Here is a 25,194-nt window from a genome sequence, read left to right on the forward strand (position 1 = left end):
AGGAGATGTTTTAGACAGAATGAAATAGCGATTAAATAAATTCCTGTAGGCATTTCTTAATCTACAGGCAGTCTCTTAAAAGCCAGATTTAATTTTTTAACCACACAATAACGCGCAGTAATTATAATTTTAAAATTTATAATTAGAGTAACATGGCTTGTACAAAATAAATACTGTATGAAATGAAAATAAACACTATGCGCTTGATTGCAAATGAACTCAAAATGAGCATCAATCTTAGAACTTAAATAAAGTATATTCACATATTAACAATATATATACACGACACGACCAACGTCAATCACTGCATGGGTTTACTTTTGGCTATCATGTAATCACTTGCAGTAAACGAAGGAAATACGAAAGTAACGCGAATTCCTTTCATTCTACGCGACATTCCTTATATTCAATGGCAAAGGAATTGAATTTAATAGTTCAGTTCAATTCTCTTGCCTCTGTCTATGAAGAGATATAAATTTACAGCCATAGATACTTCGTACTTGAATGAATCTCACTAGCTGCTGCTGTACAACATTTGGGAAAACCCAATACTTAAATAGTTATAAAAATACAAATGAAACGATACCACTGACCAGTCTACAGCGGGCCTCTTATTCCGGTAGTTGTGTAACCAAGGCAACGCCACGCGTGACCCAGTGATGCGAGGGATGTCTGGATGGCAGATGGATAGCGAGGATAAACGAGTTGCCACGTGTGGGCGTGGAGTAGACGGGGCATTCATAGGATACTAAGTTCGTCCTATCGGGAGTTTCTTCCTCAGCATTCTAGAAAATTAATGCAATCAATAAATGAGTGATCAACTTATTGACGAGAAGACCTTGTTGTACGAGACACCCTTTGGTTGACTACAGTACCAGACACTCAAAATTGTATCCTTAGTATGCTTACCACGACTGGTAATATCTTCAGTTCAGGCAAGGCTGAAAAGCGTTCATCTATTCCGGCTTCTTGCAGAGACGCTGAGGTTGCTTCCCAGACGGCACCGTCGAGATACAATCCAAAAATACGAACACAGTCGTCTTGGGATGAGCCGTGAAATGCAATCTTGCTCATGTCAAGATCTCGCTCGTGTTCCTCGTCACCATGAAGCCAGGTTCTTTCCGTGATCTCGTAGTTGAGTCTCAGAGAATCCACGGGCACATGATGTACACGAGCATGTCTTTGAAGCACTGAAGTAAAGAATCCTGAAAAAGGAAAAAAAATTTCGATTTATATTCATTCATATTATCCTAAACTAAATCCTGTTCATCCTGATCTTAATCTTGTCGATCCAGATTAAATATGGATACGGTTGGTCATAAATCAAAACTCGTTGATCTTGATCTTGACTTCAACTCATCCTAATCACTTTAATTTTATAAATCCGACGCTAATCCTAATCCTGGATAATCAGGTCGTACTCACCAAGCGGGAAAAAGAACGCAGAGATCCAGAAAGCGCGAGGCATATCAGGAGATCTAAATACACCACTGGACGACTTCTTCTCGGCAATGACCGTGCCAGAACGAGTGGAGTGGGCTGAGCGTGTTGACGCTGAGGTATCACGAGCTACGAGGGTGGCCTCAAGCCAACGAGAGAAGAAATTGATCCTTTGAACAAGATTGTTGGCCCAAGATGCCAGAGGTTTCGTGGAGTCATAGGAGACTTTCTGAAAACAAAACAGAATCAAGATTTACATTTTAGAGAATATATTTGAAGGACTCTCCAAGAACTGAATTCATCAAACGATGACATTAGAGTGTGGTTTGAAATTGACAAAATCGAGAAACCATGTCTTAATATGTAAATATCTGGGTTATTCTCGAACACTTTTCAAGGACTTTCTCTGAATTTTGGATTCAGCAAGAATTTTTGAAATGTCCTTGAGATTGAAGAATATTTCAGGCTGTTTGAGCACCTGCACAAACTCTTGTCACTGCGAGTAATGAAACTATTCTATAAGACAAACCACTGTCCAATCTGAAGGATCTTATCAAGATCATTGGGACTTACCTGCCACTGAGGAGGGACTTGGTTCACCAGCAAAGATTTGTACGTTTCTTCGATTTCATCCGACAACAAGACTCTGCCATGAATGGAATGAAAGAGGGAATTGAGCGAGGCATGGATTACGTTCAAGAGACGAGTGAACCTCGCCACTTCTCGTTTTAATACAGTATGCAAGGCTGATGAAGTGGTGGTAGTTGGGTTCATCACGGGATCAGTTGCGCTATTCGTGGTGGGATACCCAAGATCATGCGTGGATGGTTGTTGTTGGAAATAATCAACTCTGGTTGGAAGAAGCTTTTGAATGTCCGAAACTAGTTCCAACACAATCTCATCATTGCTCTTGCCAGACCTACAAAAACCGCAAGACACTAGTTTAACTACAATACGCGAACCTCAATTAGGCGCAGATTTACCATAGTTTGAGGTTTAATATGATATATTTAGAGCAATGATAACGACTTACCCAGCAACGTTATCGATCTGCGGGTGAACCAAAATCATATCATCCAGAAGACGCTTGGCTTCGTTTTGTAAACAGAAACGATTCGCCTCCGAGGGCATTCCGAATAACTCCGGATGATCAACGGTCGGCAAGCTCTCGATATAGTCGCAGCAGTCAGAAAACGAGGTGCCAATGGATGGTGGCTGATATTCCTGGAAGCGAAAGATTGAAATGCAAAGGTTGGTACATAGTTTTACAAATGGTCAGGTTGCAAGACGATGGATTTTACGAAAATCTTCTTACCTGACTTGACGTGTAACTAAAATCGTCCTCGAGACAGTCCGGTGAACAAAACTTCTCCACAATTTTCATCAGGCATCTTTTGTCCCACTTGTCGGTGACACGTCCTCCGTAAGTAATCTCAGCTGTGAGATACACCAACGCTTGCCACGGGACATTGGCGTGTTCAGATAACAGCATTCGAAGCATGGAGATTGATACCTGAAGATGAAAGAGGAGTGTTGTGGAACAAGACGTAGTTTATGTTGCGAGGGGGCGCTGGTGGAACAGAGACACAGAGCTCTCTGTATGTAAGTGGATTCGTAATCTACGAAACACAATCTAGCCCCTGTCTATATAAAAGCCTGTAATGTACCCATTTATAGGTATTTAGAGCGTCTGGGCACGAGGCTGGGAACTCCATTCATGCTGCAAGACGCTAGCTAACTTCTTCAACTTCTATGCCATCTCTTGCGCAAACTAACCTCCAGATCAGCGCTTGGGAAGTCGTAAGGAATATTCCAACCAAGAGCGCCAAACTTCCTTCGTTCTTGCACAACTGCGTTGAGAAGACACAATCCAAAGAGAAGCTTCTTCCAGTGTGGTCCAGGATTGTTGTCCTCGAATATCCCAGCCGTCACTGCGCCGCCAACGGTCGCAAACGATTGTAGGATGTTGGCTTTGATACCAGGCGAGGATTCGACGGTCATCTGAAATGGTTAAACACTTCACATTTATTTTTCAATAAAACTATACTGTTCTTCTTCGAGTCAATTGAAATAAGCGCGATGTATTTAATTTGGTTTAAAGAAAAGCAATGCTTAATCAGAAAATCCTTTGCTGTGAGATCAAGGTTTGATCGTAAACTCGAAATCAAGGACAGCAGCTCAATCTTAGAGTCCGTTTACCTTGGTAGCAGCCTGGAGTATAGAGATTGGAAAATCTTTATGTGGTGCAGAGCTCAGCCAAAGTCTAAACGACGGTTCGACGGCCACTCCGGGCTCAGCGATCCTAAAATAAAGATATTTACTTGTTATAGAACAAGTCTCATGGGAGCTTTTGTAGTTACGAGTTCTAGAAAAAGTACAAGAGTACAAACAAACAGCCTCTCATGACTATTAATTATGTAACAGAGAAGAGGTTTCTTAGGTTGGAGTGGTTTCTTCAATCAGGGATAACAATCAAATATAATCTAAAATATATTCTTACTTTCTTATTATTTCTTTCAGTTTCGGCATGAACGACAAAGCAAGATGACAATTCTGTAGAAAGACCCATCTTCCTCTGTGTTTATAAGCCTTGGTCACAGTCTCCTCGGTTCGCGTCTCCTGACCCCGGCCGAGTGAGACCATGTCCAACTGACATGCGCTGCCTCGAATATCACGGACAAAACGCATCAACTGCGATGCTGGATCAGTACCTTGAACAAAACAAAAAAATTTAGCCAAGCAAGACTCTGATGAGATGATTTGAAATATTTCATGGCTGTGGTTAAAAAGATGTAGATTCCACACGAAGGATCTTCATTGAAGGCATACCTGGTGCCAGGATGAATACCAAGGGAACTTTGGGATCAGAAGCGGAAAATATTTCTCGTAAGTCCAACGGCAATGCTGACACAAAGAGAGAGCCAAGATGTTCTTTGACGAACGTCCGGACAGACTCCAGCAGTCGCTCGGGTCGAAGTATTTTCACTACCATCAGACGATTAAAACTTGACAATTTTGAACAACTCCAGGCGTTCTTTTCTTTGTCTTCACCTACAAGTTTACAAAAGATTCCATTTGTTTTATTTACACGGGAAATTTAGTCTTGTCTAATAGTAGAAGACTCCTTGGGATCTTGCAAGGTTGTACTTTATCTTTTTCCAGGGTGACTACAAGAGGAACCCTAAACATCAACTAGTTAGTAGAGAACTGCGGACCAGAGAATTAATGTCTGACGACATTGAAAATATTAATCTCGCATACTTACATTCATCAATGGGATCATCCTGTACATCGAGGTATATATAGGGATCATCAACTTTAACGAATTCCGACCAGAAGAGTAGATTGTCAACAATATCCTGACATAATCCAGAGAATGAGGGTGAGAGTGCTGATAGTTGTACACACTCCTGCCACATGGGTACACTGATCCATTTCAACGGTGGTTTAGCTCTTGCTGATTGCGTACCCATGCTTCCTTTCGCCACTCCTGGAGTTCCTAGAAAGGTTGTTGTAATTTGACGTCATGAACAGGTAAAGACGGGATAAGTTCTAGGAAAAATAGCCAGGAATCTCAGATGTTCCATTCAGGTTTATACTGAAACGTATATTGCAGCATTTTCCATCAAAGATTATTTCAATGAAATTACATTGTTGAGTTCAAACTAGTTTATCATATAGCAAAAGTAATAAATATATAAATATCAAAGCAATACCATTTTTCCGAGGTCCATTAGAAGACGCGACATTCCTCTCCGTAAACGCCAGAGACGACGTTCCCCATATAAATAAACTCCATTCGTTCTTCCCGATCAGCGGCATTCCCGAGTGCTCATCTTTGGAATACTTCATGATATTACAACATAATAAGAACGAGAAGGTGGTTTGATGTTGCGCGAACAATCCATACGTGACATGGCGATAAACAGTTTCCGTGATCACGTCGATCAAAGACTCCAGATGATCCTGAAGTCCAAGATCAGTCGAGCTTGTTAAACTAAGCTGACGTCTTCTTTGTTGAGCCAATCTTTCATACATGGTGCTACGCCTGCGTTTATTTATCCTGTACAGCGGCTGGACTGTACCTACATGGAATAGGGAGTGGCATATAAGATGCTTGTACCTTTGTCTGACTAAAAGTACAATAGTTAGACCTGGGTCTTTTTCCTAATGTATCATCTCACTCACCTACTACCCACCTATCAACATGCCTTCCACCTAATGTATCATTTCCCCTTGGGATCATCTCACCCACCTACCTATCAACATGCCTTCCATCTAATGTATCATTTCCCCTTGGGATCATCTCACCCACCCACCTATCAACATGCCTTCCATCTAATGTATCATCCCCCTGGGTATCATCCCACCCACCTATCCACCCACCTATCAACATACCTTCCACCTAATGTATTATCCCCCTGGGTATCATCCCACACACCTACCGGCCTGTAAGGTTCCTAACAGCGGCGAATCAGGTCTTTTCTTTCCCTCGAATCGAGCGTTGTCACGCAAGGACAGTAGACAGGAAACGAAGAGATCGACAAACCACTGTAACGAGAACTGATACATGATGTTGAGGCTGGGAAGATCAACCAACGTGAAATATATTATCGCTCCACGAGTAGCCACAGGAAGGTAATGTTCTCGAGTCAGTCGAATCTCACTTCTAGCAGCTAAAATTGAAAACAATCTTCATGACAACCCATTTACTCCTATTATTCTCCTCAAATGATGAGTAAAACTAACTGGTATAATAGTAAAATACTAGAGTAGAGCACATCTGGGTGCACTGCAAGCTAATGGGTTCACAAAAGACATTGAAAGATAGTTTTGTTATCCCATTAGAGAAAAAATACATCCAGTTGCAAAGTCCGTCTACCTTCAGACTGCTCCACTTTCCGTTGAATTGTATTCGCTGTATTCTTGCTATCCTCTATTGTAGATATAAGTTCCTCATCATCCAATATGTTCCCCTCTGAAGAATGCAAGAGATCTAAACACTTGTCCTCCAAATCACGTATCTTTGAACGATCACTGACAACATTCTCAATTAGGTTGAAGAATTTTCTCTCCAATTCAGGACGTTCCTCGTACACGACTTTAGAAAGCAACTGATCCTGAAGTCCTAAAAGGATAGATCACACGTAACGCTTATTCTATCATAAGCAGCCGTGGTTTGTTGTATCTGCGGTCTTGACCAGCTTAAATGATAGTATCTCAAACATGGGGAACAAGGAGATCCTCGCTTACCTTCGAATGTGACAGTAAAATTGATGACTGTGACTTGATTGAATACCTCGGAAAAGAATTGAGGATTGACAAGACTCGTCGCGAGGAAGAGTTTAAAGTTGCTGTTGTATTCCACTTCGGTTTCATTGATTTTCATCACATGTTGGTTACCACGTACGGTCGTACGACGCTGTAAAACCGACTCTAAACGAGGATCAATGCTCTCGCGAACATCCTGGATGAAAAACAGACAACGAACACCAGCAATTAACAAGGAAATTACAAAGAAACTTGAAGCATACAAAGTTCCATCTTTACCGTGATAACAACAGCTTTTCCAAGTTGCACAGCTTCTTCGATTGCTGTCAAACAGTTGACGTCTCCAGATTTCACGATCGTCACTCCATTTTCTTTCTCCATCTCCGAGATCCATTTTACTGCTTGTTGCTGCGGGTCTATCAACAGTGGCCACTTGCGAGTGTTCGCCACGAGTACGGCGCTTTGTATTGAGGTTGTGTCGTGTGGCAGGGAATGACTTAACCATCGCTGAGTCTCACTGGGGTTAGTGAGGAACTGAGCTAAATCAAAATCGCTCGAAACTGGAATGTCTCGTTTCTGACAGGACTCGAACCACAGCGAGTAAACCTGTAGGGAAGATTTTATCAAAGTTGAATTGGTTGAGACTGAGATTAAGGTTATCAGATTGAGATTAAGGTTATGAGATTGAGATTAAGGTTATGAGATTGAGGCTCTCTTGAGATTGAGGTCATGAGATTGAGATTTAGGTTATGAGATTGAGATTATGAGATTGAGATTAAGGTTATGAGATTCTTGCATCATCACAATAATACCTGATACACACACGATCATTTTCACTTACCTGTTCGCGGAAATTCTGTGTAAACGGTCCGAGGTAGGCAATGGTTGCAGCGGCAAGAAAAGCATCTCCAACCAATCCTTGCGAGCTCTCATCCAGTTTCCTCACAGACTCAAGCCAACGTTGATGTTCCTCGCTGAAAGCTCTCGACAAAATAGAAGCTCGTCCAAGTCTTTCAGTTGTTAAGCGTTTTCTCTCGTGCAAAGACTCTAACTCGTTCAGACTCGCTTGATATTGATCACGAAGAAGCTGCAATTGATGTTCAATATTTGCTAAAGCTGCTTGCTTTAGATCCAACTTATGTTTGGCTTCAACAAGTGCCTGAAACGCCTCCTCGCAACGAGCCCGTTTCGGCAGCACAGCCCGGAATGTCTCGGTGTAGTAATCCAACGCGATAACCCAACGACACATGGATTTGCATGCGACCGAGATTTTCCCCACATGATCCGGAGTGAAGTTCGGATGACTCGTGTATCGTTTTAATTTCCCAAACACACGGTCGGTAACGCTGTCTTTGTTGAAGTTAATGAGCCTCTTTAAAAATCCTGGATCAGCCAATACTTGTTTTGTGTTCGCCCAGTCTGTTTTTTCCTCTAGTATCAAGCAAACGGCAGCCATGACAGTTATCACCATACCAGGTGGCTTCGTATATACCCTAATCTCAGCAATATCTGATTTATCAAGAGTGTTAAGGTCTTCGTTGGCCGCCATTAAAGCTGGAATGGCTTGATCTAAATCTCTTTGTGCCTCGTCAGCGATTTCTCGCACGCGTTCCGCTTCTTGGTTGAGCAATGACTCTTCCTCGGACACTACATGACGTACCTCATCCACAGACTCCTGATCTTTCGCTAATTGATTCAACAAGACCTCCGTGTCCTACACAAAAAAAAAGAAATTATTATTGACGCAAATTTCTCGAGCAACCGGTCCAAAGTAATCTCACCTTTGCTTTTCGTTCCAGTTCTGGAGAGAGTTCTACCAATTCCTGTTTCATTTTACCCACCAACTCGTACGATTCATCCAGTTTCAATATTCCTGCGCTTAGACGTTCTCTGTACTTCAGATATTCCTCCCGCTTCTTGACAAAGATCTCCAGAAACATTTGAATGCACTCCATATAGGTAGCTGGAGTGGCATAGCAGCGTCGCGAGAGCTCGGTCCTGAAGCGGCCAGCGGCCTCTTGGCTGATATGATGCACGTCCACAGATAACCTCGTCAAACGATGAAACTCTGAAACGAAATATCCAACATTCGAATCAATGATTGATTGTCAGCAACTGCAGTTCAACTTTCCTGACGTTTTCCCGCCAGAAAACGGCTTATTCGATCATGGTCGAATCCGCCGGAAAATGGCGAATTGGACCATGGTAGAGTCCGCCGGAAAACAGCGTATTCAACCGTGGTCGAGTCCGCCGGAAAACAGCATATTCGACCATTGTTGGTATCATAACCTTATTGAAAACAATATAGAATTTGTGCGTTCGTAATCGTAGAGATCCGAACCTGCTATCTCGACGGATTGCAAGAATGTCTTCCCCACAGCTTCAAGGGCATCGTTTGGCCATTCATCATACCAATCGATGGCGCAGCAGTTGATCAGCGACGGATACACACGACATCGTTGCCGGAATAACGTTCCCGAGGGTGTCATGGAGACGGCGTAATGGATATGGTCGTTGACACGTTGTTTAAAGAGATCAAATACCGCGTGCTTGTCATTCGAGATTCCCAGAGATCTGGCATTTTTTCCCAAGCTGATGAATATACGTTCCTTATCCTCGTTGCTGAACATATCTGGGACTTCTCGTCCGTTTAGCATGTAACTCACGTCCTCGAAAAATGATTCCTGAAAAGATAATCGTTGGTGGGATTCACAGACGTTAACAACAGATTATCCAATACGGCGATTCCCCGAAGTTCTAGCTTAAAGCTCCGATTTCTTCTTTCGATAGATGTGAACGAGTGGAGAAGTTACGGAGTATTCAAGTAAGAGCACTTATTGATCAAAGCATTCATAACTATTGCCTCGTTTACATCTGTCAAAAGACGAAAATCGCAAGCAAGATAACGAGTGGGAACGAGCCTTTGCCATTCGCCTACCTTGACTAAATATCTGTCATTCAAAAACAGAACCGTGTTTAGTCCGTCAATACCAGCAATACATAGGGCGGCCTTAACATCCTCGTGGAAATCTGTAATATTGTAGTTCGAGAGAGTACGTAATGTTCTGAACTCACAATTTTCTAGATACGCGGCAAGCTTTACCACGCTGCCCTTTCCCGTCCCGCCCAGGCCAACCAATAGGAGGTGACCGCCAAGCTGTCGGAATACACGAGCGGCACGCGACAGGTGCTCGACCGCTTGACGAAAGAACACGAATGGTTGGTCGAAATTTTCATCAGACAAACGAAGACGGTTGTAAAACTCCTATGAAGAGAAAATAATTATTAATATAAACCCGGAAATCACTAAACTATGGACACCTCCCTAATATGACGATCACCTCTCTAAACATGTTTGTTATATCTCTCTAACATGAAGATCTCCCTTACCTGATATCTCTCTAATTCTAACACGGCTATAATGTAAATACCGCTTCAATATCAACAGGTTTCTAATAAAAGCATCTCCCTAACATGAAGATCTCTCTATATATGGTTAAAACCTCTCTGATATGGACATCTCTTCGACATGAACATAAGTCTTATCTAAACACCTTTCTAATATTAAAACATTTCTGTTATGAACAGTACTACAAAATAGAACAGCGCTTAAATACATGAATACCCCTGGTAATAATAATTGAAATGATACCTGGAGGGTTTGTGAAAGCAAATTGACATCTTTGATCTGTCGATATGATCGGTCAGCCTTCGGGTTATTGAGGTCTGCGAAATCCCCAAATATCAGCGTTTTCTTTGTAAGCGTATCCACAGGCACCTTGCATCGTATACAATGATCTATCTTCTCCATCAGGACGCCATAGAAGAACTGTCGATCTTCCTTTTCCACCAAGCGGTCGTGGAACACACGAGTCGCTTCGTGGGCAAATAACAGCGTCATTTGATCACGAGTGGTCACAGCCATACTGTCAGCTTGAAGTAGACCAAGAATCACCTTTAATAGAAAGAAAATCAATGCAGAAATCACCAAGGATAATTAAGGAGGGATGCTGGATCAATAAGAGATGAGTTTAACTGGTTCCTTTGAGAAAGTAATGTTGAACTAATAGAGCTACCTAACACCAACACCTACATTAAATCTGTATGATTAAGAGTGTATGCAAATTTTATTGTTTTACTTATTTAATTTCTGTTTATCTATTTATTGTTTTATTTAATTACTTCAGGTACAGCCTACCTTATTAACATCTTTAAGATTAAAAGTGTAATGTGATTTTGCTGGTGTTGGCAGAAGCGTTGCTGCCACGGCGAAGAACACAGACAACGTAGCAAAGACTAGCTCCTGGTACATTTCACGCACGTCTTGTAGGAAATCATGGCTTTGTAGATGACGACCAAGACGAACTTGGAAGATACGATGGAGGGATTTCACGGCAGGCCGAGGGAGAGACAACACACTAAAATCATATGAAGAAAGATCGCGGAGTTCTTCTAATACGACGCAATAAGGTGGAATAATGCGGAATAAGACGCATGAAAGAGATTAATTGTCAAGCAACAGCCAACTTACTTGAAATGACTTACAACTCGTGGGCTCATCGAATGACGTCCTCCAGTTGGTGGCCCACAAGCAGCAACCACGGTCGCATCATCCACATCAGTCCAGAGAAGTTTACGAGTGTCATAAAACCCCCCGTGATCCAGATATTCACGTATCAACTCCAGGGGGGGTTGGGTACCGAACTCGTCAGGGCCAGGCATATTGAGGTCATCCATGAACACAATCACCTAGATTAGTGAAATGCTAGATTAGTTAAATCCTAGATTAGTGAAATCCTGCGTCAATCCTAGATTCGTTTACCAAGATCGGACAAACAACACCAGCTGTTTGACTGCTCATATGCAATACACAAACCTTGGCTCCTTCCTGGGCTCCTAGACTGTGTCGCCGACTCTTGATCAACTTACTGACGATGAAGGCTTGAACTTGTTTTGGAGTAAGACGAGCTGAGCACTGCATAGAAGAATACTTGACAGACGGTGTGATCATAGCATGATATTTCGACACATCCGTAAGACTCTCGTTCATGTTAGTCGCTGACCTCAATACTGTATCAATGATTGTTCCAGCGCCGCTTGTAGAACCTAAATATCATCGAACGATGTCGATATCAATAATTGATACATGATGCATTGGACGCGAAACAAATCTCACAAGCTGTTGAAGTTTTTTTACCATTACGTTCGTTCACACTCACCTACTTCCTTGGACAAGCGTAGTAAAACATCTTCGACAAGAATGGATTTTCCAACGCCAACATCACCAGTCAGAAGCACAGGTTTATCGTTTAGTAACAGCAATGCCAAGAGGAATTCGTAGCGTATCGTGTCTCGCGTTGGAACAAGACTCTGTGTCTTTAAGTCATCGAAAGCTGTACACTCTTCCATCAGACCTAACGATTCCGTAATCGCGATGCTTCGAGTGAGGGTCTTTTGAATGAGGACATCTGCCTTTGGGACGAGGGTTTGCCAAAGTACAAACTGTTCTGTATCCAAGTTCAAAAAGCAGTCGAAGACGCTATGTTGAGCTGGAGGTAGCATCTTCTCTAAGATGGGGTTGCTCTGAAAGATCTTCCGTATGAAGGCATCAAATGGATTAGAGTTGATATCTGGATGGGTTTGGATGTTGTCTTCCTCGTGTTCTTGTCTAAGGTCGAAAAGACTTGCAGATGGCGTGTAGATATAGTCTTTATCTTCGGCAGACGCAACGAAATTGCAGCCGATAGACCAGGTGAAAGAGAAGAGGTAAAGTTTACTGAGGAGATTGTTGTAGTCTGATGATGGTGTTGTAGTAAACGGACTGTGAGAAACGTTGGATGACGATACGTTGGATGAAGATACGTCAGTTGAACTGCTCCTCTCAGCTAAACGAGAATGAATGGTGCAATGATCAATTGCAGAGGCTTAACAAGGGTACTTTCTGAGCGTATAACAGAGAAATTACTGTAGGAATATAGTAATTCTACCATGTGGAACTCACGTGTGTCTGTCGGGAAAACTTTGATTAATCGTTCCTCTTTGCGAACATAATTCAACAAAGATTCAAGTATCGCACAAAGACATTTGACAACGCTGAGATCACACGTCTGATTCACTTGGTTCGTGGTCAGTCCTGAACGACGAAATGCTAAACCTTCATCCAGCGTTATGTTGAATAACCACAGCAAGTGATCGCAACCATCTTCAGAAATCTGGAAGAAAACCAGCATGTGTTGCTTTTGTATTATAATACAGGTGAAGAAGATTGTATTCATCTTGGAAGAAGATGGTCTCCACACTAGATTACCAAGAAATTACTCCCACAGCTTGTGAGATTTCGCTTCTAATCGATTCATACTAGAATTTCCCACCTTCTCTTCATCTTTGAGCTTTGAAAACCACGCCTTTACAAAAGGTCTCCATCCAAGATCTCTTGGGTCCTTTAAGAAAAAAGTTTGTTGGTAAGCGACGGAGGAAAGGAAATGCTTGTAGCTCAGAAGAGAACTAATCTTTGCTGAGTTTATGAATGTTAACTAGTACCAGGCGTATTCCAGCTTAGAAAAGGCTGTATGTGACGCTGAACTCAATGATCTATCGCTATATTGTTTTAACTTACCACATAGACCATTGCGCATCGACTGACCGTGGCTGGCGAGGCATTGGCCAGGTTATCAACTTCAAAAATAAATTTCATTCCAGGTCCGGTGTTGATGCGTTCCCCACTTGATAAACAAAGGACCTACAACAAGATGACTTCATGTTTCACAGTTGATAGCAGCAAATCAAAAAGGAAATGATGTTAGGAAATGAACAAGGTGTTTCAATGCAGGATATAGGAACATTAAAACACTATACACGAGATTATTACCTTCGTATCATCAAGAACGGTGTTGAGATTCTCCACCCAGACAGTGTCCACTGGTCCGTCCAGGACAATCCAGTACCAAGCACTAGCGTCTTGTACATACGAAGGATTTGAGAGTGACGACGAAGGAGTCGCCGCTTGAGAGATTTCATCATCGTCTGAAATATACACAACAATTAACATCAAGTAACCAAGAATGCAAGACGAGCCGACTGGCCTTATCTGACGTACCGATAATCGTGATCTTGTGAGACTCTTCTTTCTCCCGAAAACCTTTGTTGCACGTCACGGCCGTGTTGCCCTCGTTTGAGAACGTTCTGAATACACGTGATAATATTCCGTCTTTCCATTCCATCGTGTTTGAGTTGAATTCGCCATAAAGCTCTGACATACTGACACATTTTGGATTGATCGTGGCCACATTCACCTGCGCTTTCTTACCAATCACGTACTGCAAGAACACACGCAAGAGGGTCGTGTAAACGAGAGATGAGCAGATGAGAATACATCCGAACTATTCCGGTGAAAACGACTTGTTCATGACAATTATGACTAAATGAAAGCCAGGCCTTACCTTTGACGTGATGATCTGTTTTCTGGTCATGTCAACGACGCTACAATTAAATTCAGCATTAGCCGTTCCTAGTGCAACCATGTACTTGTCTTCAAGAATGTTTAAGATCGGTTTAAGGGACATGGCTTCTTTCAAGATCTTCTTAATCGTTGTTTTTCCACCTCCTGTCTCGCCGACCAGGGCAATGCCACCACGAGATAAGAGATTTTCGTGGAAATAGGCGACTTTCTCCAACTGTGACGGGCAGTGCTTCAGATGGAGCTCTTCTAGAGCAAGCTCCATGGCTTTCTAAAGAAAAAAGAGGGAGATCGCTTTCACCAGTTTTGCACAAAAGAAGCGGTATTTAGTGAACACTTTTTGGTAGGTAAGAAAACTAGGACATATTACGGAAATTTAGGGATAAATAGGTTGAACTAGAGAGAAAAACTAGGGAGGACTATGGGACAATGATAAGCTCACTTGAAAGATCTTGTCGTTAGAATGTGGCTTCGACAAGCCAGGGAAAAGATCATTCAATATTTGTTCAAACACTCGAATATCTTCAGTGACAAACTTTGGCACATTCGTGCTGTGAATTGCTTTCAAAAGTAAACCAGCTTCGTGTTCCTCAATACTCCTTCCATCATTGCCAGGTCTGAAAAAAACACGAAATAAAGCAGCTTACTTTTCCTGGATCTCTAGGTACATGTAATTCCACATATCTCTGGGTTAGATTCGACTACTAACAGTAACACGAATGATCGAGTTGAAATGGAAATAAATGCATTTTAAAGGATGGATTCTATCGCTGAATTCACACACCGTGGATTCGATCTTTTATGTTTTCCAGCTAACAGCAACATCGACTTTATTGAACGAAGACCAAAGTCATAGTGATCCTAGAAAACCAAATATATAACATCGTGAAATAGATGTTTGCTGGTCCAGTATTCCGTGTGTCGTATCGCGAACCTGTTGTGAAAGCTGTTTGCTGATCAGTTCATAGAGTTTGACAATCTTTCTTGATAAAGACATGGCGGTCACAAAACCCTCAGAGAAGAGAATGATCTCCGTGATCAAGACGTAATCTGGTACCATCATTGCAAATGGACGAAATAAGGACTTCACGTTGTCAGGAAGCTCCACGCGACCTGTATAGCTGAAACGATACATGAGGACTTAAAAGCTAGGCTGTTTCAATATAAACTGCTTTCTTATATAGAAATTACAATCTATAACTAGTAGAACCTACCCAGGATTCATGGTAATACAAACGCCACAAGTCCGACAAAGCCTGATATCTCGTCCTTCAAACACAAACCTGCAACGAAAATTACAATCATTATCAATATCACCGCCACATCCATCATTATCACCACCACATCCATCATTATCAGCACCACATCCATCATTATCACCACCACATCCATCATTATCACCACCACATCCATCATTATCACCACCACATCCATCATTATCACCACCACATCCATCATAATCACCATCAAACATACCACGTAGCATTGTTGTCCTTGGCCGTCTTGAGAGCATGAAGCTGCTGAGCAATGACGGACAATACCTCCACATCAATACGATTGAATTCGTCGAAACAAAACCACGATCCTGACTGAGCGATTCCCGAGAAAAACCTCCCAGTCATCTGGGAAGAAGATTTGTCAAGATTAAATTCAATAATCCTCTCCATTTCAGGATTATACCAGGGCTACACCCGAGTTTTTTGCAGTCAATCAAAAGTCAAGTCAATCAAAAGAGATATTTTCAAAGCGATTTACCTTGTAGTCGAGGGCTTCAGAGCAATTGAACACGACACACTGTTTTCCTAACGCCTTTGAATTTTAGATAAAGAAATCTGTATGAAACTGCAAACAACTGACTGAAAGATCAAGTTAACCGTAGAAAACTCCCCTCCAGTATTCTTGCAGGAAGAAACCCCATCTTACCTTGGCTAGATCTTTCACTGTCTCAGTTTTTCCCGTGCCAGCAGGACCGAATGGCGCGCCACCCATGCGCAGATGTAGAGCACCAGTAAGAGTAAGGTAACATCTGTCTGTCAACGGCGTGATGACCAGCCTCGAGGGACAACCAAGGTATTCGTAACCATATTCAAAACTAGCATTATGTTGTAAAACATGACAAGTGCTCTCGTTCTCACTCCACTTGTATCGTAGTTGTCTACGAGTAATGAAGTAAATATTGACATTAAATCCATGAACAGAGGAAACAGAGGCGTCTTGGAATAGGATACCAAAAAGCTTATAAAGAGCCGAACTTCGACATTGTGTCGAGGTTTACCTTTTCCACTGAAAATCCTCTGCATCGTGTATATCATCATCAATAAGCGTCCGTAAAACATCTCGCTCGTGAACTTTGATAGTGAGAAGGGCTTCAATGGATCGTCTATGATGGAACAGCAATGGTGACATAACAAGATCCACCAGTGAATTCAGTGTTGACAACTGCTGTTCGTGCAACGTCTCAAACGATCTCTCCTTGTTTTCCATGCAGGACACAACATCGCGACAGAAAAGAATTTGCGACTGCAAAACAATAGAATCAATGCAAACAACTCTTAGTTTACTCTCGTGGAATCTAACGTAACTGAGGTTCATGCAAAATGTAAGAATCATTGCCTTGCCTTACCACAGTTAGAACTACTTGTCCAGGATGTCCCAAAACCCAAGGTGTGAACTCTTCATTACGTCTCGATAACGCTTGTTTTAAATATCTATTTCGCGAGAAGACGATGAAAATTTTTTGCATAAATCTGTAAGACCTTTCAACTATTAACTGTTGTCGTTTTTGACAAAAAAAAAACAGTGATGGGACTTACAGTTTTATGACATTACGAATTGCATTTTCCACGGTCGCTAACCACGATTCTATCGCACCTCTGATCTTGACTGGTCTAAAAACATTTGGAGAAGGACAAGAATGAATTCGGGCCTCTTAGCTTGGGTAGTAAAGGAAGAATATTGCATCATCTTTATTGTAATACCAAAGCACGAAGTGTGCAAACACTCACTTGTTCAATGCAACACATTCATCCTCAGCTGAGATCATGTGATAAACCTGAAACGCGTTTGTTTCGTGTTTGATTCCCAACTTACGCACATTCCCAAAACACTTCTTCAGATGAGGCTGTAAGACAAGAATATAGGATCAACGTTTCTGTGTGGTTCTCATCAAAATCATGCCATAAACTAGAACTAAATCTGGCCTTGTTGCTCTCATGTTAGCCTCCCGAGTCCACTACCCGATCTCCTCGAGTCTCCAGTCCACTACCCGATTTGCTAGTGAATTCAGTTCAGTGGACTGGAACACAGGCTACTCTCGTGAGGGATTGACGGTGGATACCTGGATACATTGAGGATCTTTTCCATTAGATAAAATGTCTATAAGGTCATCGTTGGATAGGAAATAAAATCTTGGGAAGATTAGTCGTTTTGTTTCCAGATAATCCTAAAATTAAAACAGGAGGATAAATATCAAGAAAAGATGTTGTGTAAACCAGGCCAAGAGAGAGTTTTAATTTAAAATGTTCACTCATAACGCCAGGTTAAACACCACAAGCTTGCATATTGCATTACAATATACCTCAAGGCATCTGTGTATCTTATCCATCTGAGTGTTACAGGTTTGCAGTATCTCCAACACACCTGAACAAGATCAAAGTACAGAATATTTACAAGAACTGTCATGCTGAGTCTCTCTAAGGAATTGTTAAGATATGCTTCACCTGCAGCAGTTGTTGATCGAAGAGCGTTGGGATGATCAGCTGCTCGCCTCATGATATCTTTCCAAGATCTATCAACTTGAGTGAACAGCCGTGTCTCGTTTGGCAGTTGTCTGAAGAGGGATTCGAGAACATAAAGTTTAATACTACCTCACGCTGAAAGATGTTGTGTGTCTCATTAAAGCGACCCTGCTGTGTTCTTGTACAAGGTGTATCGAAGGGATGATACCTCTGTTGAATGACGTTTAATACACGCTGTATTCATAACGTACCTCTGAATATCAGACGCAGAGAAGATACTTTCAAGATACAACCAATGTCTTTGACAGATCAACCATTCTTCCAAGGTGAGAGAAAACAACGTTAGCTTCCTGTCCCATTCTTCGACCAAAGGCTGAAAAAGATAGAGACGATTGATACCATGATAGCTTACTATTCTCACAAGAACTTATACAAGACTTAGGCTGTTTTCCATTGCAATCGTATCGTATCGTAGCGAGGCGTATATCATTGTTTCCTTGGCACTAGACTAAACTGATGACTTTGAAACAAAGGAATACGCAATGGTTCGCTACGACTGAGGCGGAAAACAGGACTTACTTTAATAGGAGCCACAAATCGAGAACTCTTTATATTAGCTAACGTAACAAGACTATCTTCCAGGGCGGTGGTTATGTCATCAGCACCATTGATGATCGCAATATCTCGACTGGCATGAGCGGTGAGATTGAAGTCCGTACGATTCCAGAAATCCATCACCTATGATAATCATGCAAAATATATGTTATGTAATTGTTTTGCTCGGTAGAAAGAATATTGGTTGATGAAACAAGACAATGAAACCCGAAAGAAGGCTGTTTCTCTGGATCACCGTACATTACCTTGCGAAGCATTTGCTCCAGTGTGAATTCATTGGTCGCATGAGAAGAGATCTCGACTATCTTAGTTTTATAACGAAACACCTAAAAGCAAACACAAGGAATGAACTAGCGAGAAATCCACAAACGAAGTGTTGTCTCTACACAAAAGACGTGCATATTGCACTAATATTTTCTTACTACAGCGGAAACGCCTAATACAACGTGTTTGGTAGTTTAGTTTGGTAGTGAGTCAAACTGAAATGACACTCCCCAGATATGAAATGTATAGGAACCAGGAAGATGCCACAAATAAGAGTTGTTTCAGTATCGATGACCCCAGCACTTTTCATCCCTCGCTATATGTAACTTACATTCATTTTTAGTAAAACTCCTAGTGTGAAATGTTTATCTCTCACAAAGTTTCTCTGCATTAATATTTGAACGGCATCCCAGTGTCGTGGTCTTAGAGCATGATTGCGCAGACTTATAACAGCAGGCATGCCTTGTTTGAACGTTGTCACTTCTTGTTTGAGCTTGTGAATAACATTGTTCGCTGGAACACCTGGGATGAAAATGAGATAACTGATATTTTAAGCAATTGTTAAACATATTAATGTGAATATATTTTCCACGGAGGTTAACTCCACGAACCTTTCTCCAAGAGAAATATCGTCTGCATTAATTTGCTGACAGTCTTCTGCATTTCGTCAACGTTCAAACGATCAAACGGCTCTTCCTCCCATTGATTCACGAGTCGCTTCCACTGGTCCGAGGACTCCCAGAGCAACCTTCTCAAAGAAAGATCTCGTTCAACCTCAACAACATCTCTCTGTAATGATCCTGCGTTGTCAGCCTTTCTTCCATCATCGCTTCCACTCCTCGAATTGAAAGATGGAACAAAAATGAAGAAACAAAACGCGATAAAGAAGACAATGATCTACAGGGATGCAGTTGTCTGATGCGGCAACACCCACACAGGACAAAACGTAGACCGACTAACATTTACTCCAAACTAGAGCACACCCGCTCCCTCCTACAAAACGAAGCCGAATGCATCCCTGAATCTACAATATATACAGAGAACAACATCTGACTTACATATAGATCGCTTTTCGACGGCTTGTTGAGGACAAAGCTCCAACGAAATGATCTTGATAAACAGCGTAGTTTCTTGCTTTACTTGATATTTCCTGCAACTCATCTCCAAGTACACTCAAAGTTTCCAGTATCGTCTTGGAAGTGTTGATCGAGTCGATAAGACTAGGCGCTCGGATCTTGTTCTTCAGCGTCACCAGTTCACCATGGATACTGCCAATAAGTGCGTCAAGTTCGCAGCTAAATTTCATAATATTCTCATCCTTCTTCGCTTCACAGTATAACATCGTCGACTATAAAAGAATGGAGAAATGGTCAAGATATCGGTGTGAATTAACTCGTTTAATCTGAATGATTATAGGATGTACTGAAATCCTCCATCTTAGGTGAGGAAATTCGTTACAGGATGCGAGTCTGCCCTGAAGTCTAAGATTGTAAGAAAGCGTCAAGATCGATCAAGACTTTGTACATCTGCTTACAGGACACAGATTCAAACGTGTAACCCACCTTTAGGTTGTGAAAGCTCGGCATGAGAGTCTGATACAAAGCCATCTCCTCGGGTTCAACATGAACGTCAAAGCTGATAGCAAGAGAATAGAGTTTGTTCACTTTAAGAAACTCCTGTTCTAGTTGAGGTAGTTCACGTGACACGCGTGCTTGAAGGTTCAGCCGTTCCATGAAATTCTCCACGGATGCAGGAGACCTGTCCAAATTCTTGGAATAACCCTGGAAGAGTATATGGTAGAAAAAGAGTTTTTCAGCATACAAAGTAAAGATGCAAATCTTGAAATGTCGCAATATGTTCACTACGAGTTTCTGTAGGAAATACGTTTTATACAACTTGTCACAATACTCTTCGTAGACGGTACGGAAGGCAGCTTTGTTTGTGTCGCTATAGTTTAAGAGATTGTAGTTGACATGTTCACCTTGATAACATTGAGCAAAACATTATTCGCTTTGGCTGCTACGATAGGCAGATGATGGTGGACGCGTTGTAAGACTTCAGTGGGATAAGGAATACACGAATCAAAAAATGAAGTGACGTCAACCGATAGGAAACCAATTCTTTTTGCGAGGATCATCTCTTTCATCGCATTTAACTTCAAGATAAAACAGAGTGTTAGGAAATTATTGGGCTGTAATTCGCAGGAATTTACATAAGCTAAAGTCGAAAAGCACGAGAATGAGAAAAGTACAAGCTTAAAAAAACAGATTTGAAGCAAATAATTATTAAAGTTATGTTTTGACTTGAAGTTCTGAGTTTGTGTCAAAAGTCTCACCTGATCTGAGTGTTTCAGTAAGGCGGAGTGAAATTCATTATAACCCCATGATTGATCACTCATCAAGGCATCAACATCCACTCTGCGACACACGTCCACCATACGACAGAAACCTCTGTAATCCTGCGGAGGAAAGAGAGAGAGAGAGAGGGCTTTTGATGAGAGAGAAATTTTGCGCCGAAGTTCCCAAACACACAAGTATACACATATCCCTGCAAATCCCTCGGTGTACACGCCACGTGAAGGTAACACAACCCAAGGTAACACAAACCAAGCGTACGAAGGTAAAGTGTACATATATCATCGAATACTGCCTGCCTAGTAATATCCCGTCAAGAACAAATCACTGCTACCTCTGAGAAAACTCGCACGCCGTGAATCTCCTTCTTAATCGATGCAATCAAAGATTTGACGGTGTGTTGATAGTCAGGATCTTTGCCGAAGATCAGTTTAACATCTGGCCATCCGTCCAATTCGTCCGTATCATCGTCCAGCTCCGTTTGTCTGAGAGAATGTACGAGATCAGTGGACGGCGGTGTCACAAGCGACGCGATACATTCGTCTGCTAGTAGACTCTTGAATGATGACACGACCTCTTGGAACTTCGAAATCACACCTTGCATAGCGGATATAAATTCCTAGGAATGAAAGGATTGGATCATTAGCTGTAGTGAAACAAGGCAAAGTTCTACGTTAGTCTCCTAATGCGGTTTTTCTGAGAGAAAGACAGTCCAGTACAATCTATAGAGAACTGTGTGGTCTCTGACTTGGAGCATTCCTATATAAATATAAAATGTTCTATCACCTCTTTACTAGGATCCAGGTCAACGAAGCTACTTGGTGCAATTCTTTGGGATAGCTCTGAGGAGTTCCGGTCCGTCGACTTGCTGTTTCTTCCACTTTCCCCGCCAGAAAAAAGCGTTTCTACTAAGAAAGGTAATTTTGAAACTTTTTTCGCACAGGGTGACCGGTGACCCTATGTTCTAAATCCCCCTCTCTTAACACGATACAAAGGTGGCCAGGCGATGAAAACGTACCACAAGAGAAAAATCAAGATCTCACCTTTTCCTCCAACTGAGGGCGCGTCATCCATCACGACAGACTCAGGTATACTTAACACCAACTTCACTGTCAACATGGCTGGGGGACAGCTCGGCTCGTGCGACGTAATGCTATCGTCAGCATCGTGTTGCCCTGCGGGATACTGCTTGGCCGAGGAGGCCTGTACCTTGGCTAGCAACGTGCAAGCGGCTCTGACAACAAGACGACGTAGAAGCTCAAGGATAACAAAATCAACACCTCGAACAAACTTGTGCAACCTCGTGAGGACTGATCTCCATTGCGCTATCTGGATGTACGTAGGCTTCGGGTCTGTAATAGGCAATAGAAGTATAAACAGTTACCCTCAGTGATATGTGAAATGTTAGGATCCCAAAGAATACTATTCTTTCCTAAATAAAAGGACTTTTTCTATCCAATCTTTAAGTCACCTGAGGTTCCAGATTTCGGTTTCATCCATTGCAATAATCCTGCATGTCTTTCAATAACATTCTGAAAAATATTACAAAGGAATTTCTTTATAGGTCTAAATATTTGTTCATGCAGGAAATCCAGAGATGCTGAAACAGGCAAACATCGAACTCTGTTAAAACTGACTCAACGGTGACAGTCGTAATGAGGTCTATATTTCCTCCTACACAGCAGCTCCTTGGAGGCAATACTGGGCACCTAACAGGAGGAAATCTTCGATAATGAACTTACTTGACAGGCGTCCGCAGTGATTGACAGACACGTTGCTCGTAATGACTGAAGCTGCTTGTGAACGAGATCAGCCTGGAGAGAGGATTGTGTCACAAACTCGTCCAAAGTGAACGTTTTCTCCCCGAATTTCTCGTCAATGAACAAGATTCTCGCGGGCTCGTGCTGTAAACTGCTACATTGTTCTTCGCAAAGGCTGCGAATCTTAAGCACGGAGACCTGAAGGACGTCGTCTGCGGTGCTTAGGCACTCGCGTAATGTTTGTCTAAGATAAATGATGGAAACATTGACAATGCATTGAAAAGAAAACTTATTATAACGCCAACAAACGCTGAAAAAGAAAAGTTAAGTCCAACAAAATTAATCTCGAAAAAAGAAATAGAGAATCCAAAATACATTTTAGAGGTATCACCACACCTGTTTTCCGTTTTTGCAAAAGATCGTACGTTATTTCTCCAAGTTGTAAACGCTTTCCATATTCTGAGAAAACAAGACTAGTTACAGATCAAGCTTCGCCATTGCCAACCAACTGGAAATGGCACAATGTTTATAGTTTACCTGAAGTTAGCAAAGACTGGCATCTTAAAGATTTCGTGGAACATTTTCCATTCGTGAAGCCAGCGTGCGATGGGAATAAGGTCCGCATCAACATTCTTGTTTAACTAAAATTCAAAACACTTAATAAAGCGTACTCTTAGGAGTAACTGGAGTTGGAATTTAGTTGAAAATTAGTACCTGTGTAACGGCTGAAGCGGTAACAGTAAACAGTTGCTTTGAATCAAAGGTCTGTGCAGCACCGACACAGACTAAATCATATGGATTATATCGTGCTATGGGATTATTAAGGTCCTTGAGAGTAGCATAAGCAAACACACCATCATCTGGTAGGGTGTACAAAGTTTTACTGATTGCTTTTCCAGGCTGTGTGGAGCATTTTAATGACATCCACTCCTCTTTAATGATGGTTTCAATGTTCGTCTCCCAGTTTAAACGTTTTCGAAGTAATTGGACAACTTTAACAATGTCAAGTCCTTCGTAACAATCTGGGCCACACCCTGGAGTGGTGCCTGGAGTATCGGGGAGGGGAGAGAGGGTAGCTGTTCCATGGGTGGAGCTTCTCCTAAGATCACTGGATGACTGCACCTAAATACATCATCTCATCAATAGACCTTCCTCATTTAATGTCAAGCACAAATAATTTGGTTTTTCATGAAGTTTGCAGGCTTAATTCTAAAGTACTTGTGTATAACACTCACCACAGCATCCAGTTCAGCATGGTCTCTGCAAGTCCCTGCAGTAATTTGTGTAGGAAGCTTTTTTTGTTTCTCTTTCCTCAACAGAGTTGCCCGATACAGTGCTGACTGCTGTTTCTGGGACGAATTCACTGGAGGACGTGGCTTTATTCTTGGCTATATTAAACCACACATGATTAACAACATATATCTCAGACATTCAGTAAAAAAATAGATAAAAAAATCACTTCAACCAAAGCAATAAAAGACTAGATTGATTTCATTGGTAGGGAGTGGTTAATCCACAATGAATCCCAAAGATGCTGGTTATTATTATAATTATTAAAGTATAACAAATGATAATTAACTCATAATTAAAACAAACATTGAAAGAGTACAACTTTACGTCGTACCTGTGTGCGTAGACTACGATAAACATCAGAAGTTCCAGCGTTGTCGTACAAACGACCCTTCAAAACATCCGCAACTTGTTTTTCCTCCTCGACGGAGCTGCACGAGCTTTTCCCGCGTCGTATCTCCTCAAATTCAACCGTTTTATTTTCACCTTTGAGCTTTGATGTCAGACTCAAACGACTAGCGCTTGAAACAGGAGAGCTCTTCGGAGGCGGAGGAGACGTTTTCAGCTCAGAACTACCACGAGTAGGAGTCTCGTCTATGCGAGAGTTAGCTGGGACAACGAGGTCGCGGTTTTCCATCATTTACTTGGAAAATATTGAAAAATATCTCGGCCATTTAAATCCTGTTCATTTGTTTTCCCCGCCATAGCAACGGCGCGGGAAGACGAAGGCTTGGGGCGAGACCATACACCAGGTGTCCCTATTATATCCACAATTTACCCTATATCCAAATAAAGTGGCCCATTTGCTAAAATCAGACGCACTTTTCAATCACAATGTATTGTGGTAAATCAACGGCAAGTCGGCAATGTTAGAAAGCTTTACTGAGTTTATTGGTGGTAATTGTATAAAAAAACTACCGCATTTTCAACAATTTGAATAGGAATTAACTTTGTGAATTTTGCACATTAGAAATATGAACGAATCTTTAATTTTTCCGGGTGAAAGT

General features: G+C 41.8%; 1 protein-coding gene across 3 annotated transcripts; it reads right to left on the minus strand.

Annotated features, from left to right (window-relative positions):
* Positions 1-149: 149 nt before the first annotated feature.
* On the minus strand, positions 150-24,886 carry LOC114517799 (dynein heavy chain 6, axonemal-like). Of its 3 annotated transcripts, none has more exons than XM_028537621.1 (64): positions 24,522-24,886; positions 24,133-24,285; positions 23,612-24,019; positions 23,435-23,538; positions 23,294-23,356; positions 22,880-23,141; positions 22,609-22,669; positions 22,181-22,489; positions 21,924-22,042; positions 21,472-21,756; positions 21,119-21,241; positions 20,765-20,938; positions 20,346-20,564; positions 19,842-20,131; positions 19,395-19,621; positions 19,115-19,305; positions 18,765-18,845; positions 18,484-18,642; positions 18,156-18,277; positions 17,887-17,996; positions 17,745-17,806; positions 17,505-17,609; positions 17,173-17,288; positions 16,981-17,055; positions 16,791-16,875; positions 16,443-16,687; positions 16,091-16,322; positions 15,923-15,976; positions 15,644-15,789; positions 15,382-15,450; positions 15,102-15,288; positions 14,952-15,028; positions 14,610-14,784; positions 14,151-14,438; positions 13,808-14,027; positions 13,580-13,734; positions 13,328-13,450; positions 13,083-13,151; positions 12,713-12,923; positions 11,931-12,596; positions 11,588-11,817; positions 11,243-11,460; positions 10,910-11,129; positions 10,364-10,666; positions 9,650-9,976; positions 9,053-9,395; positions 8,493-8,779; positions 7,553-8,425; positions 6,991-7,317; positions 6,694-6,907; positions 6,323-6,568; positions 5,886-6,116; positions 5,157-5,525; positions 4,706-4,939; positions 4,270-4,491; positions 3,941-4,151; positions 3,640-3,742; positions 3,217-3,441; positions 2,756-2,953; positions 2,474-2,664; positions 2,014-2,359; positions 1,426-1,669; positions 910-1,205; positions 150-785 (listed from the first exon to the last, which is right to left on the minus strand). In XM_028537621.1, the coding sequence occupies exons 1-64, from the start codon at positions 24,825-24,827 to the stop codon at positions 612-614; spliced, it is 13,758 nt and encodes a 4,585-aa protein (XP_028393422.1). In that variant the 5' UTR covers positions 24,828-24,886; the 3' UTR covers positions 150-611. The 3 variants fall into 3 exon arrangements, with proteins under 3 accessions (XP_028393422.1, XP_028393420.1, XP_028393421.1); XM_028537619.1 differs by having other exon boundaries at positions 21,924-22,045; XM_028537620.1 differs by having other exon boundaries at positions 10,364-10,662; positions 10,906-11,129; positions 21,924-22,045.
* Positions 24,887-25,194: the final 308 nt, after the last annotated feature.

Source organism: Dendronephthya gigantea, unplaced genomic scaffold (assembly GCF_004324835.1).
Source record: "Dendronephthya gigantea isolate DGI-Jeju-01 unplaced genomic scaffold, DenGig_1.0 000009F, whole genome shotgun sequence".
In the NCBI taxonomy this organism is placed as follows: Eukaryota; Metazoa; Cnidaria; class Anthozoa; order Malacalcyonacea; family Nephtheidae; genus Dendronephthya; species Dendronephthya gigantea.